General features: G+C 41.2%; 1 protein-coding gene across 2 annotated transcripts in view; it reads right to left on the bottom strand.

Moving 5' to 3' along the window:
• The window catches only part of GRAMD2B (GRAM domain containing 2B), a 105204-nt gene that overhangs the window by 65039 nt on the left and 20179 nt on the right, over positions 1–19986 (bottom strand). Inside the window, exon 1 of one of the 2 annotated variants that reach the window (XM_068535787.1) lies at positions 125–262. The exons of the other annotated variant lie outside the window; for it this stretch is intronic. Within the exon in view, the coding sequence (XP_068391888.1) occupies positions 125–207 (83 nt within the window). The 5' untranslated portion in view covers positions 208–262. Of the gene's footprint in view, positions 1–124; positions 263–19986 lie in introns of those variants that run through there. 2 annotated transcript variants of the gene reach the window in all.

The raw sequence follows: 19986 nt of genomic DNA, 5'->3' as shown, positions 1-19986 counted from the left end.
AGCCACAAGTCTGTCCACGTTAAAGTTCCAGAAAACCGTTTCCACTCCCAACTCTTCCCTGGCGGAGAAGTTTGGGCAGCGCGCGTTCTACCGCCCCAGCTGGGATCCAGCGAAGGATACTTACTGGGCTGAGCCAATTTTGCTCTCTCTCTTCCCGAGCACTTTGGCAGGCTTTGTGTCGTCCACATCTTGCTGTAGTTCAGTCATCAGGGCCGCGTCTGGAGTGCACCTTCAGACAGTCTCCTCCTCCCGCTTCCCCGACTCCCACCGTCCGGGGCGCAGGCCCAGCGAACCCGCCGCGCCCTCCCCTGCGCCCTGGGCCGCTCGGCGCATCCGGGCCGGCCGCGCCGGGGGCCGCCAACCTGGACACGTTCGAGCCGGCGCGATTGGTCCGAGCTGGCGGGGCAGAGCCGGGTGGGAGGGAAGGGGAGGGTCGAAGCGAAGTGACAACCTCTTTCCCCAACCCAGGAGGCGGAGGAAGAGAAAAAGGAAACCTGTTGAACTAGTCTTGCGGGCAGAGGAAGCTAATTGGCCAGGCAGGTGAAACATATGCCTAACCCGGCGCCGTATAAGTAGCCTCCTGGTAAACTGGGCTTTTTTTCTACCCCGACTGTAAATACGGGGTTTGAAAAATGGGCAGCCAGCTGTAGATGCAGGAAACGACAGGACTGAGCGAGGCTCTCGCACAGATGCGCTTTGTGGGCTGGCCTGTGCCCCAGCCTAAATTATTCAAGCATGGTGTAGTCTCTTTGAGGACCGCCTGTCAGAGCTTAAACAATAGGTTGGTTCAGTGACTGAGGTAATAAGAGGTAGTTGCCTGGTCGACCCTTCCTAGTTGGTAGAGGCGGAGGGGGGCGTGGAGAAGCGGCCATCAAAACCTCACCAGCAACTTGCTTACTATGCGCCCAACCAATAAAATGAAGCCTCTTCTTCCCGCCTTGCTGGTTCTGTCAAGTTTTGTGTTTGAAGCATCCACGTACACATTTAAGGAACTTTGAGACCTGCCATGTTCTAGCCATTATTCTAAACATCCATTTAGTAGAGTGAGGAAGAAGAAACTTTCCTCTGCCCTTCTAGGTTCTTCTGGCTGGTCTAAGAGTTAAATTGACGTGAGATAGATTAATAGGAGAAAATCACATATAATTACCTGCGTCCAGGGGGCTCCCTAAGAAAATGAGGCCCAAGGACAAGTTAGGCAATCGAGGCTTATATGCCACCTGAGAGAAGAGAATGGGGCAGGGGTTTGGGACTTCATAGCGTCTACTGAAAAAAAAAAACCCTGCACAACCTAAAAGTTGAGAATTATGTTTTATTTGGCAGACTTGCTGAGTACTTAAGCCCAGAAGACAGCCTCTTGGATAGCTCTGAGGGATTGCCCTGAAGAGGTAAGAGACGAGCCAGGATATATACGAGTTTTGGCAACAAAAACCAGGGAGTCAAAAGATTACTGTTAATTAAAGAAAAACCAGACATCTCAAGTTAATGAATTTAGCACTCTTCTGTGTATGGGGAGATGCAAGAGTCTGGGCTTATTGAAATCATTCCTTTGATATGCACCTTAACTGTCTGGGGCCAGTGTCCTGCTTTTTTCCGTCCTGAATCCCCTCAGGGTGCACAGTTGTGGATGGCTCCATTGTTTGAGGGAACGAAGGCAATTCACAGGAAGATGAAAATGAGCAAAGGGGCGGCAAAAAATGTTTGCTGGGTCATACAGAAACAATGGGACACAGAGAGGAATTTCAACAAGCAGACTTCGCTAGGTTCCTCCCTGTCTACACACCTAGTTCATATTACACTGTAGTAATCTACGGTGACAGCTCCCTTCCTGGAACAGGTCTTCTATCTAAATTGTTTTAGGCAGTTAGGGGAAAGTTCAAAGATTCTTCCCCAATCTTTTGGGCCTTGCTTGTTTTTAGCTTGAAATAATCTGCATGCCAAAGGGATGCATTTTGGGGTGGCAAACTTTGCTCCCCTGCAATAGCAAATAACGTATGTGTTGGTAGATTTGTAATTTGCTACAGAGTAGTTGAGAATAAGAATAACTAATATAAAATCTTATTGTTGGAGGCCTAACTTTACGGCTGGAAAAACATTACTAACATTATGCTCTGGGGCTGCCTTCGGATTTTCTTATAAAATTAATTTTAGATTTAAGAATAATTACAGGGGCTTCCCTGGTGGCGCAGTGGTTAAGAATCCACCTGCTAATGCAGGGGACACGGGTTCGAGCCCTGGTCCGGGAAGATCCCACATTAAAAAAAAAAAAAAAAAAAAAGAATAATTACAAAGAATATGCAACCATAGTGTTTATGTTGTGGAGGAAGAATGTCGCCTGCCAACAAGCCATCAGCCACTGGAGCCAGCCACAACAGCACACCCTGAGGGAATTCAGGATGGAGAAAAGCAGGACACTGGCCCTAGATAGTTAAGGTGCATATTAAAGGAATGATTTCAATGAGCCCAGATTCGTGCATCTTCCCATACATAGAAAAGCGCTAAATTCATTAATTTGAGGTGTCTGGTTTTCTTTAATTAACAGTAATCTTTTGGTGTTCCAACTACCCGTGTTTTTTGTTTTGTTTTTTTGTTTTGCAAAAACTCTTATATATCCTGGCTCCTCCCTTACCTCTTTGGAACTGTCCCTCAGAGTGATCTAGAAGCTGTCTCCCAGCCCACCGAATACAATATAATTCTCAACTTTTAGATTGTGCATTTTTTTTCAGTCGACAATGTATGTGTGTATGTGTGTGTGTGTAAAAGAAAACACCTACTCTTCTAAATAACCTCAAACATTTTGGAGGTTCAAGTCCTTTCCAAAGTTTTCTAATTCCTTCTACGTTTACTAGCTTATATATTAGTCTGAGAGAAGAAAAGCATCTTTTTGTAACCTGCTTGCTCCAAAATGGACTCTCATGACACTTGAAAAATAAGTAAAAGAAAAAAGTTTACAGAAATTCCATTTGAGTTGGCTTGGTCGGTTCACACTCTCTCTCTCTCTCTCTCTTCCTCTTTTTTCCTACCTGAGCACCACTGACCCCCTGGCTTCAGGAGCCCGGCGGGGCAGGGTGGGGAAGGCTCTAGGTGCCCTGGAGGCTTGGAAGCCATCTCTTTGGTGTCCATAGCTGTCACTGCTTAGGGACATTACTGAGGCCTTCAGCTTCCAGGTCCCTACTCTAGCTCACCATCATACTTGGGATGGGAGTGGGCTTAGAATGTCCCAAACTCTGGGTAGTGACTCTCACCTTAAAACTCAGGTGCCCTTCAAGCTACCCCCACTGCAGAACTTGGACCAGAACTGACTTTTTTGCCCCATAAGTAATTTTTTTATTTCTGTAAAATATACATAATATTTATCGTTTTAACCATTGGTAAGTGTACAATTTAGTGACATTAAATACGTTCACAATGTATGTAACCATCACCACTATCTATACCCGAAACTTAAAAAAATCACCCCAGGCTTCCCTGGTGGCGCAGTGGCTGAGAATCTGCCTGCCAATGCAGGGGACACGGGTTCGAGCCCTGGTCTGGGAAGATCCCACATGCTGCGGAGCGACTAGGTCCGTGAGCCACAATTACTGAGCCTGCGCATCTGGAGCCTGTGCTCCGCAACAAGAGAGGCCACGATAGTGAGAGGCCCGCGCACCGCGATGAAGAGTGGCCCCTGCTTGCCGCAACTAGAGAAAAGCCCTCGCACAGAGACGAAGACCCAACACAGCCATAAATAAATAAAAATAAATAAATTTAAAAAGATCTATACATTTATTAAAAAAAAAAAATCACCCCAACATAAACTGTGTCTATTCAACAATAATATTCAACAATAATTCCTCCTTCCCACCTTCTCCCAGGCCTTGGTAGCCTCTATTCTATTTTCTGTCTCCATGAATTTGTCTATTCTAGGGCCCTCATGTGAATGGCATCAGACAATATTTTTCCTTCTGCATCTGGCTTATTTCACTAAGCATAATGTTTTCAAGATCCATCCAAGTTGTAGCATTTATTAGTACTTCATTCTTTTTTTTTTTTTTTTGGCTGAATAATATTTGTATGTATATTCCACACTTGTTTATTCATTCATCTCTTGATGAACACTTGGGTTGTTTCTACCTTTTGGCTATTGTGAATAATTCTGCTATGAATACTGATGTACAAATATTTGTTTGAGTCCCTGCTTTCAGTTCTTCTGGGTATATACCTAGGAGTGGAATTCTGGGTCTTTTGGTAGTGCTATGTTTAACCTTTTCAGAAACCATGGTCAGTCCTCTTTTGATGCGTGAGTAAGGGCAAGTGTTCATAGCTTCCCCGCATGGGCTTGCAGCTCAGTTAGGGAGTGCTCAGTTGCCCTGCAACTTGTTCTTCGGTGTATGTGATGAGGACTTCCAGTAGTGTGGTTTTAAGTGAGAAAGGGAGAAAACAGGGGGGGTGGGGTGGGAAGGGATTGGAGGAGCAGTTTGGGAAAATAGTCAATAGCCCTTTCCTAGGGTGGGGAGGAATTAGAAAGGAGCTAGTACACAACGTTATTTTACTTAGTGGCATTTGCTTGAGTTTAAAAGACATTGTCAAACAGCTTCCTAATTTGTTTATTCTTTGGGCTATTCTACAGTAAAATGGAATGCAGTATTTAAAAGGCAGCAGCAGTAAAATGATAGGGAAACTTCACTGTCATGTGATAAAATAGAGACATAAGATTATATCTAAAATACATTTTGGGGGACTCTTTGATTTGGCACCAATAAAAAATCCTACCCTCTATTTTTCTTCCTCCAAGCCTCTGGGAACATAATTTCTTGTTTCTGACATCAAAGAAAAGTTCTAGCCAATACTTTTTCCAGTTATCGAAGCAGTTCTAGGAGAAAATGCCTAACCCATAACATTTCAGGAGGTAGGGGCTTCTATTCAACAGCTTAGAATATTGTGAACAGAGAATGTTGCCTGCCATCCCTGTTCTGTAAGGATCAAGCCATTAGCCACTGCAGGTACCCACTTATGGTGTGCCCTATGGGGAATTCAGGATGGAGAAAACCAGGAAGCTTTCTGTGCTTTGGATACTGGCCCTAGATACTAGATAGTTAAGATGTGTATCTAAGGAATAATTTCAGTGAACCCCGAATCTTGTATCTCCCCATACATAGAAAAACACTAAAATCATTAACTTGAGATATCTGTTCTTTGTGATTAGCAGTAATCTTTTGATGTTCGACTACATGTTGTTTTGGGGTTTTTTTCCCAGCAAAAAACTTGTATATATCCTGGCTCCTCTGTTATCTCTTTGGAGAAGTTCCTCATTGCTATCTGAGAGACTGTCTCCTGGACCATAGTCCTCAGTAAGATCCTCGAATAAAACTCAACTTGAAACTTTTAGGTTGTGTAGTTTTTCTTCGGTCAACAATATTGATCAGATTGCGGTCTCTTTTTAACATTGATCAGAAACACTGTGCATCTGTCCATAGTTTTGGGGCAGTGTTCAAATATGAGTTTGGAGATTTGAGTGGCTATTTGGTTGCAATGTATGGTCAAGAAGTTACCTAATTTATAACACAGGGTGGGGTATGTGTTTATTAGCCAATATAAGTACATGTAAAGTGTCACTACATGCCTGTAATTTTATGCATATTGTCTGATGACATATGTTTTAGAAAATGTTGATGCTCTTACCAAGATGAAACCTGGAAGTGCTGTAATAAGTTAACTATGTGTTATATTTAATATACATCATAAGTCAAAGAATCCAGGAACACTCTTCAGGCCATTTCTGTTTTCAATTTAAGGTTACTATGCAGAGGAGAAAATGGGGAAAAAGTGAGAGAGTTCAGAAGAGAGCTATACATGGAACTTCCCTGGTGACGCAGTGGTTAAGAATCCGCCTGCCAATGCAGGGGACATGGTTTCGAGCCCTGGTCCGGGACGATCCCACATGCCGCGGAGGAACTAAGCCCGTGTGCCGCAACTACTGAAGCCCACGCGCCTAGAGCCCAAGCTCCGCAACAAGAGAAGCCACTACAATGAGAAGCCCGCACACTGCAACGAAGAGTAGTCCCTGCTCGCTGCAACTAGAGAAAGCCCGCACGCAGCAACGAATACCCAATGACGAAGACCCAATACAGCCAAAAATAAGTAAATAAATTTATTTTAAAAAATTAAAAATTAAAAAAAGAGAAGAGAGCTGAACAGTGACACTGAAGAACTTAATTATAAGACATTTTTTAAAAGTTGTAGAAATGAAAGTTGAGAAGCATTATATGCAGGGGACCTTTATTGAGTGATTTCTGTCAAATATGAGGGAAAATTTCCAAATGAATACAGACATTAAACATTGGAATGGGAAACTCTAGTAGGTTATGGAATCTCCTACTATAGAGGCCTTTGAAAATAAAATCTTAAAAAATCAAATAGAATGGTTTTAAACCAGTATTTCCCAAGCCAAGTTATACTGCAGATGGGGAAATTTGAAATACTCTATTTCTCTCTCTAGGGATGAAGCAAGAACTAAGTTTAGCACCTGTGTTGAGAGGAAGAGGCAAGATCGTAAGGGCTTACTGCTCTAGGGGCAGATGGTAGTTGGGAAAAACTAGTATAAATCTGATTCTGTGAGAAAGCAGAAGCAATAAAAAACTCTTCCAGGTCAATACTCTGTTTTTAAATTAAAATAAATGACACCATATAAACAATAAATTAAAATCTACACCGAAGTTTTAAAATATATGTCTATTTTCTGTGTGGTAAATGTTGCAGATCACAGCAATGTGAAGTGGGGAAGCCTCTGAGACCAGCCAGGATAGTGGTTTTCACACCGGGTTCTGGGGTGACCAGTGAGGGGATGGGCCAGCCTCTGAGCTTAGGTCTTCTGACTGCAGTCCCTGCCTCTAACCACTACTCCAATATACAGCCTGTCCTGCTTCAGTCAGAACTCTTCCACTTGTATCTCTCTCATTTATTTCTGTTCTGTATTAGTTTCAGTTTGAGGGAAGGCGTTGTCTGCCACACATCCAAAAGAATTAAAATATCAAATCCCTGCCACCATTTTTCTGAGCCTGAGCTTCAGAGAGTTTAGTGACTTGGCCAAAATTACAGTGGTCCCATGAGGATGAAGGCCCAGCTTTTCTGACTCCCAGTGGGTGCTTATAAACGGTAGTAGGAAAGTGAACAGTGCAAACAAAGCTTATTAATGGCAGAGACATGTGCCTTAGAGGAGAGTGTGTGTGAGGGGAGCAAAGCCCAAGGATCCTTAGACATATGTAGTATTTGTGGAGAAAGAAATGTTGGAATCTAGAATTACCTTTGGTGGCTGCATTTTGCAGTTATCTATTGCTGCGAAACTAACCACCTCAAATCTTGGTGGCTTAAAACAATGATGTATTATTTTCTCTTATGGTATGGTGGATTGATGGGGCTCAGCTGGATAGTTCTCATTTGGGGGCTCTCATGCAGATGCAGTCAGATGGCCCCCAAGGTTGGAGTCATTTGAATGTTCTTCTGAGCTGGATGTGCACCCTCATATCTGATGCTTCAGCTGAGATGGCTGGAACAGCTGGGGACTAGCTGAGCATTTTAATCTCTCTGCATGGCCCCCCACATGGCTAGCTTGGGCTTCCTTACAGCATGGCAGTCCCAGTATAGTTGGACTTTTTAACTTGGTGATTGGCTTCCTCCAGAGCATGTGTTCCATGATATCAACATGGAATCTGCAAGGCTTCCTATGAGATAGCCTAGGACATCAGGCGTCTTCACCTCTGCTGCATTCTGTTGGTCACAGGTGAGCCACAGGGCCAGCTCAGGTTCAAGGCAAAAGAACTACCCAAGGTGTGAATACCAGGAGTGCAGCTCACCGTGGGCCATTTTTGGAGACCAGCTACCACAGTGCAGATAAGAGATTAGGTCCTCTGACTCCAGACACTTCGTCACTGGGCATGTGAGTAAGTGGGCATTTCTAATAGCACTGTTCTAAACACGTGAGATATAGAAATGGACAAAACAAGCAAAAACCCATACTGCAGTGGCTCTTACATTCTACTTTTTTATCAAAAATAAAAAAGTAACACATAAATAACACAGTTTCAACAGATAAGAGATATAAAGAAAATAAAATAGAACATCAGGGAGAGCGAGGAAGGTCTGTTTTACATAAGATGATCAGGGAAGCCTCTTTGACAGGTGACATCTCAGCTGAGACTTGAAGGAGGGGAAGGAGGAAGTCATGTGAAGTCTGGGAGCAAAGCTTGCCAGCCAGAGTGAAGGGCATGGGGAAAGACCTTCAGGCAGGGCTGAGCTTGGCATATTCTAGGGAACAGCAAGAAGGCCACTGTTCTACACCGTGCCTGGCGTATAAGGAGGGAAGAGAAGGTTGCGGGAAATGGTCTCAAGAGAGACACTATCTCCTCTGCCCATTTGTTTATTATCTGTCCTCTCCTACAAGAATGGAAACTTCTCAAAAATAAAGGACTTGTCTGTTGTGTTAGCCACTGTATCCACAGTGCCTGGTTCATATTAGATGCTCAATAAATATGTGTTGAATGAATGAATGAATCATTGGGTGATTGTTTCCAATCAGTGGTTCTCAACCATACTCATCTGGAACTCTAGCTGACCTGAGATGTTGATTTGAATAATATTGGTCTTTTTTTTTTTTTTTTTTCAATTATCAGGGGAAAAAAAAAGAGTGCATGGAAAAGAAATATAACTGAAATCTCTCCTGAGCCCTCCCTCCCAGTTTAGAAAGGAAAACCTTTGGCCTGTGCTACTTCTCACTTGTCTGCTAGTTGAGTGCAAGTGCTTCAAACAGGTCAGAGAGGTCCCATGACTCCCAGATGGTCTAGCTCCGGAGCAAGTCCAAGAATTACTGTTTACAACCCACAGGCAACACTTTAAAGTTATGGAATCGCTCATATTTTCTTAGAGAAACATCCATACAGCTACTTCCTTCCCCTGTTTTGGGAACTAATGGCCATGCTGTCAGTATGAAGACTGGCCTTTCTCTTTCCTTGCACCCTGGTTTGGCATGTTCTGTTTTCCTCCCTGTGAAATGTTTTGACAAGGCAGTCCATGCAGGGCAATCAGCACATTGTTTTGAAGCAGGTAATATTTAATTATTGTTCAAGCAGTTTCTGCAAGTTACATTTTTCTTTATGTCACCAATATTGCACACTTTTAATTGCTTTTCATTCTTTTTTTACATACTTTCATATTTTCTGACAATTCCTATTAGCATTTTGTTATCTTCCAACCTGTTCTCTATGTAGCACCATTCATTTAAAAAATTTATCCAACAAATAACCTGGCAAAGAAGGAACATGGGAGAAGGAACCAACAAATACCTCAGGCAAATAAGAAAGTTTTTCTATTTCTCTCAAATAGCTACATATTCACTTTGCTTTTACTTTGTGGCTGAACCTCATAAATAGACCCTACATTTGAGGCAAATTGTGCAGTCTGTCCTCCCTCCCTCCCTCCCTTCCTTCCTTTCCTCCAATCAACACTTTTTTGATGCCTTTCATGTGCCAGGCTATATTCTGGGTGGTGGAGATATAAAAATAAATAAGCACCTGCTTGCTATAAGTGAGTTTGCAGTCCAATGGGAGAGTTCAATATACAGATATTTACAAAACATACGTACAAAGAACCTTAGTCAAAAACTGCCACCTTCATATGTCACAACCAGACACTTGGACCAAGTAACATCATGCTGTAAAATGGTGGGAGGGGCGGGAGACGGCCCTTTGATTCTTCAGGTTCTACTGTTTTGGGTCACACACGAGCCACCCCCTCCCCCCAGACATCTGCACAACTTATTGAAAAGGCCCTAGGCTGGAAGTCAGGAGGACTGGGCTCCAGTCCAAGCACTTTGCTTGGTGCCAGAATATGATCTATTCATGAAACACGGCATTGAAGTAACAGAACGCTGGCCTCGAGGGAAGGACCCTAAACCTCATGGTTATAGCTACATCACTTTCTGCCTTACACAGTCTAACTGTAAGAACTAGGGGGAAAACAAAACAAAACATCTTTTACACAGAAATGTTGCATTTACCAATTGCAAAACAGCAATTTTAAATAAATTTCATGAGGAGAGAGTAATTATGGAAATCTATTCCTTTGGGAACCTAAGGCCTTGACCTCCTTCCTGTAGGGTTTTGTGCTTCTTTGCATTCGTTTCTACTTTTAAAAGCATACCAGATGAAAACAGAATGTTTCCCTGTGTGTTAGGATCACAGGCTAATTAAAATCAGAATTTAATTTTTATTTTTAGTAGTAGTCAGCAAAATGAAAAGTTCATCCTTTCTCCATATCAAAAAATATGTAAGTTCTTTAATAAGACACATAATAGAGGGAGATTCAGACATTGGAAATGCTTGGTACTATAGAATCCCAATCCCCCAGATTTCAAAAAAATATTGTATAAATTTGTAGTAGACACTGCAAAGAAACAGGAGATGAGAGCTGGTGGGAATGGTCTTGGTTCCTAGCTTCTCAGTTGTCCATCACCCCATCCCCTGCACCAGGTGGTCCTACAGTATTTGCTTTTCTGCTATTGGTGTCCAAGGGTTTTCCTGTGGTATCCCGTCAGTAAACAGATCCCCTTGTTTGAGCTAGCTGAGTGAGTTTATCTGGCAATTAAAGAGCCCTGGGAGGAGTGGGGGAGGAGTCCGGATTCAGACTGATCTTGGAGTCCTAATATGCATCATGCTACCTTGGATGAATGACTTAACCTCCTCTAAGCCTCAATTTCCTCATCTGTGGGAAAAGAATGGGAACAGCAGTAGTATCTATCTTATAGGACCACTGGGGAGTTTAAAGAGCAAATATATATAAAGGAATTAGTACATATGCAGGTACATAGTAAGCACTCAAGTCATATAAACTACTAATTATCATTATTACATTATTACTGACCAGGATAATATTTTAACAAATTGAGGGTATTGCCCTCCCTTAGTTCATCAGCCCTCAGTATGGAAAGACAGTGTGTGGAGTATTATTACATGCTAGACAGGTTTACAAAAGCTGGAGATGTAACTTCTCTTCCTCTGAGTCCTCTGCCCTCTTCGGGTTGATTTCCTTATGTCAGAAGCTGAGGCTACATCCTTATATCAGTGGCATTGATATGTTTAACTTGCCGGAACTCAGCTACAGTCTCTCATGTGTCCTTGGGGTTTTTTTTTTCACTCTCAGATGTCTTTGCCACTGTAAAAGCTTTAGCTTAACCATTAAAGGAGACATTGGAATTGACAGTTAATCAATATGAACTCTTATGGACTGGAGGCTTCTGATAGCTAAGGTGACTGACTGTATGTCCTGGTTTGCTTGGGTCAGTCCTGATTTAGTCCTGCAGTTCTGGCGTAATTATGATAGTGCCCCTTTCACTCTCAAAAGGTGTCCCTGTTTGGATAATTTATTGATAGCCAATGCATAGTACTGGCCAAAGTGAAGTATCATGTTAGTTCAGTTGTTGGGCTAGGCATCTAATGAACCGGACTCTTGGATCTGATTGCCTTGCTGCTCAGGAGGGCACCCTCTGTCACTCACTGTCCTCCCCAATTTATTAAATGACCTGAAAGTTACGGAACGCTGGGGTGAAAATCAATGTATGCAAGAATGTCAAATTACCACAGTTACTTGAAAAACAACTCGAAGCTCATGCTCCATTGGTGTCAAATCAGGGGCACGCGCAGAGTTGACAGCTTCATGACCCAACCAAGAGTTTAGGTCTAAGTGACTCCCTGTTATTACTCATCTTGGCTTTGCTAACCACAAGGCAGAATTTTTGCTTAGACCTAACTGGGTCAACACTTATGTTGATACTGAGGTTGTAAACAATCTGATTTAATTCTCCAGATGCTTCCTTTAATCATTTTGCTCTAGAAGAAAGAAATGGGTCATATGACTCTTCTACAGTAAGAATTTGAAGGCTGCTGCTTCTTTTAAGCTGCAGGCTATGGTTTTCAGTTTACCACCTAGTGAGCTAATTCCTTAGATCCTTGGGTACCTAATGGTTAGTAAACCGCCAATGTAAACTTTGTAAAGAAAAACTCTAGCACATACCAGAAAACAAAAAAAAATCAGGTTTAGGATTCCTTTACTTTTTCATTTATCATTTTCTAGTTTTGTTACCTGCTTTATTTAAAATGTGGACAGTGGTTACCTTGCAGGTATGGACTAAGAAGGGGGTAGACGACTTTCAAGGGCGCTAGAAATGTTCTATATGTTGATCTGGGTAGTGGTTATGTGGGCGTATGCATATGTAAAAGTTCTTGAGTGTACGCATTTTAATGTATTTTAGTTAAACCTCAATTAAAACAAGTAAAAAGAAAAGCCTCAAATCTTTTTAGCCAGAGCTGGTTAAAAAAAAAATGTATTCTGGTTAATAAAATAACAGAAAGAAGAAACAAAACACCTACTTACCTAAAGCTTTTATCTCTTTTTTTTCTCTTGGATATCCATATGATCTTTGTCTCTTTACTTTTTTCTATGGATATATATCTTATCATCTCTGTCTTTGATAATTAAACTGCAAATTATGACAAAAGAGTTTTTGGATAACACTTTTTCTTCCTACTTCCATTCACATGTTTATTTCAGTATGTGACATTACAAAGTTTTAAACTCCTTTAACTCTGCACTTTTTGCATAACCCATGAAATAGCTACCAAAAGCTTCCTGAGCAATACCAGTCACAGCTTATGAATAGTAGCGTAGCTTCACCTCTTGATTTCCAGTTTATCATGTGACTGTTTAATAAGTTCGTTGAGTTATATACTCAAAAGGATCAAGAGAAGCAAATGGCATTTACTATAAAATAAATGCTCTGCAAATTAGAACTAACAAATATTTTAGAAAATATTTGATACCCTCAAATATCCTCTTTTGTTTCTATCTACCCCCAAATGGTACTCTACTAATGTGTAGCCAGCACACAATGATCTAAGATTTAGGTCAGTTCAAGAACTGAGATTATATTCAGTTAAAGAAAAAGTAAGGGGGAAGGAGAGGCTACAATTAATCGAGTGCCTCTTATGCGCCATACGCTGTGCCTAGCATAGACTAGTTAATTTTTACAACAACCCCATGAGGATTTTCTTATTGCATCAATGAAGAAACTAAGGTTCAGAAAAAGTAAACAACTCTACAAAGATCGCACAGCTAATAATTCAGTCGTGTTGATTTCTGAAGCTTGCTCTTTTTGTGCTATCTCTGGTGATGCCACAAGAGGCGAATTCTGAAGTGATTAAAAGATTCAAAGGGCCTTTGAGATAATCTCATCAGTCCCACTTGTTTGGAGGTAAGAAATTGGGCCTAAGAGTCTGTCATACAGAGTGAAGTAAGTCAGAAAGAGAAAAACAAATACAGTATGCTAACACATATATATGGAATCTAAGGAAAAAAAAAAAAAAGGTCATGAAGAACCTAGTGGTGGGGCTTCCCTGGTGGCGCAGTGGTTGAGAATCTGCCTGCCAATGCAGGGGACACGGGTTCGAGCCCTGGTCTGGGAAGATCCCACATGCCACGGAGCAACTGGGCCCGTGAGCCACAATTACTGAGCCTGCGCGTCTGGAGCCTGTGCTCCGCAACAAGAGAGGCCGGGATGGTGAGAGGCCCGCACACCGCGATGAAGAGTGGTCCCCACTTGCCACAACTAGAGAAAGCCCTCGCACAGAAACGAAGACTCAACACAGTCATAAATAAATAAATAAATAAAAGAACGTGAATTTCTTAAAAAAAAAAAAAAAAAAAGAACCTAGTGGCAAGACGGGAATAAAGACACAGACCTACTAGAGAATGGACTTGAGGATATGGGGAGGGGGAGGGGTAAGATGTGACAGGGTGAGAGAGTGGCATGGACATATATACACTACCAAATGTAAAATAGATAGCTAGTGGGAAGCAGCCGCATAGCACAGGGAGATCAGCTCGGTGCTTTGTGACCACCTAGAGGGGTGGGATATGGAGGGTGGGAGGGAGGGAGACGCAAGAGGGAAGAGATATGGGAACATATGCATATGTATAACTGATTCACTTTGTTATAAAGCAGAAACTAACACACCATTTTAAGGCAATTTTACTCCAATAAAGATGTTTAAAAAAAAAGAAACTGGATCTAGGGAGGTTATATTGTGTCCATCTAGGCAACACACAGCTCAATTGCCATTTCCTCCTGGAAGCTCCCTTTACTTCTCTCCTCACCTCCCCACCTCATCCTGCCCCACTAACCTACCATAGTCAGAATTAAAATCCTTTGTATATATTTTGTGGTATGCAAGGGTGAGTGGCTTCTGGAGCCTGAATTTAAGTCCCTGATCTACTATTTATGAGCTGTGTGACCTTGAGTAAGTTACTCAACCTCTCTGAGTTTCAGTTTCCTCATTGTGAAAAAGAAGAGAATAATAGTGCCTATCTCATAGAGTGGGTGTGATAATTAAATGAATTAAAACATGGATGGCCCTTCCCCCCATCAACCCATGTTGGACATGTGCAGTGAGCAAGCAGTTTTATTATAAGACATTGAAATTTTGTTGTTATTCATTGCCACAGTACAACCTAGCTCACATGCTTCAGGATACCTCTGGTCAATTTCTGTATACAAGACCTTTCTTCAAGACCATGCATACATTCACTAACAGTGAGAAAAAACAGGTAGATTGATATTTATGATATGCTTCATCTGCTTGATTTACAAGTGGAACAATTTATTGACATGTGATTAAAAGATTCATTGCATCAGATCATACTTTCCCTTTCTCTTTCCCTTTAGAAGACTACTAGTGATAGACATTATAGAAATTTAAGGGCCCTGGAGATACAGAATCAGTCTCTATCAGAAAAACAAACTAACAAACAAAAAAGCCATGGATAGCCCTTTAGAATGGGGTGTGGCATGTAATAAGTGTCTCATGAATGTTAGCGATTAGTTTTTGTTGTTATGCTGCATAATACTTCTATCTTGATTTATGGATACATGTGTACAGGCTCGTCTTTCCAGTGGGATTGAGATGGTGTCTGGCACATCTTGGTAATTCTCCCCTCAGTGCCAAGATCAGTGTTTAACAATTCTAGACATGGAACAAAGGCCCCTTGGATTGATTTCATTTACCTAGCTAATGACTTTGCAAATTTTCCACGTTTTCCAAATTTCACCAGTTAACGACTCTGTCAAGTGCAGAATCCAAGCCTCCCAAACATTATTCTGCTACACTTGACAATCCTGATTATTGATTTCCCAGCTGGCATTTATCCCCCGTGATTCCTCATTGCTTTTGGAAATCTAAAAGTACAGGGGTAGTTGCATATGCCCATGATTCAATTCAGGAATTAGTTATTTCTTTGTTGTTCCTTTAGGGGATTAACATCAAGCATGGACTGCCTTTCTAGCCTTGCTATTATGTGGTTGATGCAAACTGGGCTAATGTAACAAGCAAGTAAATCCTAACGTGCTTTCTACCTGCAGCTTCCCATTTCCATCGCACTGTCTCTTCAACTCCCCCTTCGAGCTGCCAGGAGGAAAAGTAAGGCCTTTATCTCTTTTTGCTTCCCTTCACATTCCGCTCTCTATCAAATATTCCCACCACAGAGAAGTCCAAGGCTTCCTTTCCTTGAGTTGTATCGAGACTGTGGAATCCTGAAATTTCCCGATTTCAGGGAAAGTCGTTATTGTTTTTTGATTTCCAGTCAGAAAATTTTACCTCGGCATTTCAGTAGCACGAGACTATTGTTTTCCAAAGTATGATATGTGGAACATCGTGACAAGCTTTCTAAAAATGTGGACAGCCACAATCGGACATTAGCATTCCATCCTCTTCTGGCAGAGTAGTGGATGTCTTTTTTTAAATAACAAATTCAGCGCTATTGTTTTAAGATTCAAATATTGTTCAGCGGCTCTGAGTTTTGGAAAAATAATGCTGTTATTCCACTGTGAATTTCGTAAGTTGTTCTCTTCCAGATAGCCACTTCCTTGTTAGCAGAACCTGGGGGGATGAATATATTTAGAAAGCCTCCCTGACCTTTGCAAAGGTTTGGAGACTTTTGAGTCATTCAGTGTGAATCTTTTAGTGTGTCAAACTCGATATCAGGAAATATGAAGCTGCTTTTAAATAAGATAAAACTCATCATGTAAATGTTGTGATGTATAAAATTACAAGAGAAATGTAACTTTATTGAATATTAATTTTACATTAAGATGAGTTTACTTCTAGAAGAGAGAATAGGCAAAACATTCTCTGACGTAAATTGTACCAAGGTTTTCTTAGGTCAGTCTCCCAAGACAATAGAAATAAAAACAAAAATAAACAAATGGGACCTAATCAGACTTACAAGTTTTTGCACAGCAAAGGAAACCATAAAAAAAAAAATAAATAAAAAGACAACTTACGGAATGGGAGAAAATATTTGCAAATGATGCAACTGACAAGAGCTTATTCTCCAAAATATACAGCAGCTCATACAACTTAAAAACAACAACAAAAACAACCCCATCAAAAAATGGGCAGAAGACCTTAATAGACATTTCTCCAAAGAAGGCATACAGATGGTCAGTAGGCACATGAAGAGATGCTCAACATCACTAATTATTAGAGAAATGCAAATCAAAACTACAATGAGATACCACCTCACACCCGTCAGAATGGCCATCATCAAAAAGTCTACAAACAATAAATGCTGGAGAGGGTGTGGAGAAAAGGGAACCCTCTTGCACTGCTGATAGGAATGTAAATTGGTGCAGCCACTGTGGAAAAGAGTATGGAGGTTCCTCAGAAAACTAAAAATAGAATTACCATATGCTCCAGCAATCCCACTCCTGGTCATATATCCAGACAAAACTGTAATTCAAAAAGATACATGCATCCGCTATGTTCATAGCAGCACTATTTACAATAGCCAAAACATGGAAACAACCTAAATGTCCATCGAAAGATGAATGGATAAAGTAGATTTGGTACATGTATACAATGGAATACTACTCAGCCATAAAAAAGAATGAAATAATGCCATTTGCAGCAACATGGATGCAACTAGAGATGATCATACTAACTGAAGTAAGTCAGAAAGAGAAAGACAAACACCATATGATATTACTTATATATAGCATTTAAAATATGGCACAAATGAACCTATCTACAAAACAGAAACAGAATCACAGACATAGAGATCAGACTTCTGGTTGCCAGGGGGGGATGGGGGGAGGGAGAGGGATGGACTGGGAGTCTGGGGTTAGTAGATGAAAACTATTACATTTAGAATGGATAAACAACAAGGTCCTACTATATAGCACAGGGAACTATATCCAATCTCCTGGGATAAACCATAATGGAAAAGAATATAAAAAAAAGAATGTATGCATGTGTATAGCTGAGTCACTTTGCTGTACAGCAGAGATTGGCACAATATGGTAAATCAACTATACTTCAATTAAAAAAAAAAAATAGATGAGTTTACTTTAGTCCGTATTGCATGGTTTTTCCTGCTGTCTCCCCCTCTAGTGTCTAAACTGTGTGAAGACTGGTTCACTGTCTTGTTGAGCCCTCTAGGTATTCCTAGTACCTATGATTAGTGCTCAGTAACTATTTCTTGAACAATAAATGATGACAATTAGAAAAACACTACATATTACAGGGAACATCCGATGTAGAAATGGATTGTGTTCTAAATGGCATTTTGCATTTCATTATTTGGGATGCAGAATATATTTTCTCATATTAAACAGTAATTTGAAAGAACTTAGATCCCTAGATTCACTCCTAAAGTTGAGCTTATCCCATATTGTAAATTCTATTGTTTTAGCTATGCTAGGAGCAAACTTTTTTGGGGTTAGCTCAGGAATCAAATCATCATTTTAAAACTTGTTTATATGGTGATGGAACTTCTTATCCTACAGTGAACTCTGCACTGAATTCAAGAATAGGTTTCCCTCTATCTAGTTTCCTTCCTGGGTGAATATTAGTCAAAGGTGTCTGGAGAGATGAGGAAATGGCTGTTAAGGGGTAAACATTGTCTTCTCCAGGGCTTTGGGGGGAGACGCTACCCTAACTCCTGGCTCTACAGAGGTACTCTCTTTCCATTAAATTCCCCACTCAATTATGAGGACTTCTAATTTCTATACGTGACCTTCTCCTTTTAGCCACACATCCTGTATAATTACTTCAGCCCCCTGAGGAAACTAGTCAAAAAACCTCTGGAACTAATTTTGAAGCCACTACAGATGTACAGGCCTTTATCCAAAACCCATGAAGACAGGTGTACTTTGTAATTCAGAGAGATTTTTGAATTTTAGGAGGACAATATGACACATAAGCTGCATGTTATATAATATCCCCAGCTTGTAATTCAACGCAATAATATTTCTTCAGCTAAATGTGTGAATATTCCCACTAAGTGAGATAAATAGATATTGCTTATAGCCTTACATCACTTCAGTTCAGATTCTGCAAGCAAAGTCATAAATGTCTTTTTGGTTTTCAGAGCTCTTTCTAACTCAGAACTGCTGGTAGGGGATTGTGGAGCTGTAATACCAGAGACATTATGTCTCAAAAAAGAGGTTGTCCCCATCCCAGAATCCTGGACTGGGTTCTCAAGAAGCAGGGCTCCTACTCCGGGAAGATTAGGAGAATTACCTCCTTTGAGAAGGCTGGCATAGCCCTTGGGATGGTATTTACCAATGCCTCCTAGCTCAGCCAACCCTTGGACTCATTAGCCACAGTTTGTTGCTAGTAGGCCCATTGCTTATGAAGCCAGGCTTTCTGAGTTGGCCGAAAGAACTGTCACACTTAGAGAGGAGACTTCTTTCCACTTGGGGAAGGGCGACAGGGAGGCAGAGGGATGGCCCTGGCCCCCAGTGGGGATGGTGGCAGAAGCCCCCCAGATACATGTAAAGGGGAGGAGGATGCTACTGAAGGTGCTGGAGGGGAGGGCCAATACTGGGGCAGGGCGGGGCCTGAAACCTGACTCCCCTGGGAGCCCCACCTAGCTCTGGTTGCCCCTATGGCTGGTTCAGCAGTCACAAAATAGTGACCCTCAGCTAAATATGACCAACCAGTGTGTTTTGTCAGAATTCTGAAAGCCTAACAGCGAACTGGGAACTTTCCAATTTGCTGTTGGCCCAATGGTCCTTATTATCATACTTCCACGATTTACACATCTGTGCCATCCGCTGGGATTAGAGTGTCTGACCTCGGCAAATGACAGTGGGGTCATATGGGTTACCTCACTATTTAGTTTTCTGAGCTTAACCAGCAGCAGAGATATCTGGACTATTTCGAGTAGATATGGTCTACCCAAGACATGCCCTTAGAAAAGTGTATAGTAAAGTATCATCGCTCTATTTGATAGTAAACTTTCCTGTGTAAGTACCAGTAAAGAAGATCTGAATCTGGAAGTTTCCATAAAACATTCCCTCTCATTCTAGAAACTGAATAGCAGGCTCTGTCCTGCTGCTTTTGACTTTTCAGTCCCTGACTTTTTCTTTTTTTCTTCTCTTTTACACTTCTGGCATTCTAGCATTGATTAATACATGGTTTGCTAATAGATTTTTTGGGGATTAGTCTTAGCAATAAAAAAAAGGCTTTAAAAAAAAAAAAAAAAAGAAATGAAATGAACTGAGCTTTTGTTAATGTCAGTGTATTTTCCATGAAGGCATGTTTGTGAGTTCTCTGTTGCCTGGAGCCTTGCTGGGAGGTTCAGTGAGTCTAACCTGGAATTTCCCCAGAGCTTCTCTCCTCTGCATCCTGTCAAGCTAGGCAAACTCTAAGGGGCCTATTAGCTACAACAGGTCATTTTTCCAAAACGTCATGTGATCCAACTCTAAGATCATAGTTGTTAAATTCAGATCAAGATAAAGTAATCACATCTTGAAATGTGCTGATTAGGTAAGTAATTAGAAATGAACTTCAATAATTAAAATTAATAGGCAAGAATAGATTGTACTTAACCAATCTATTTGTTAAGTTTATGACGGAATTTAATTCTGAGACTAAATGTTAACCAATAAAAAAAAAAAATCCT

This window comes from Eschrichtius robustus, chromosome 2, assembly GCF_028021215.1.
Source record: "Eschrichtius robustus isolate mEscRob2 chromosome 2, mEscRob2.pri, whole genome shotgun sequence".
NCBI classification, from domain to species: Eukaryota; Metazoa; Chordata; class Mammalia; order Artiodactyla; family Eschrichtiidae; genus Eschrichtius; species Eschrichtius robustus.
The sequence above is the reverse complement of the archived record's forward strand: the minus strand, read 5'-3'. Positions and strand labels throughout refer to the sequence as shown.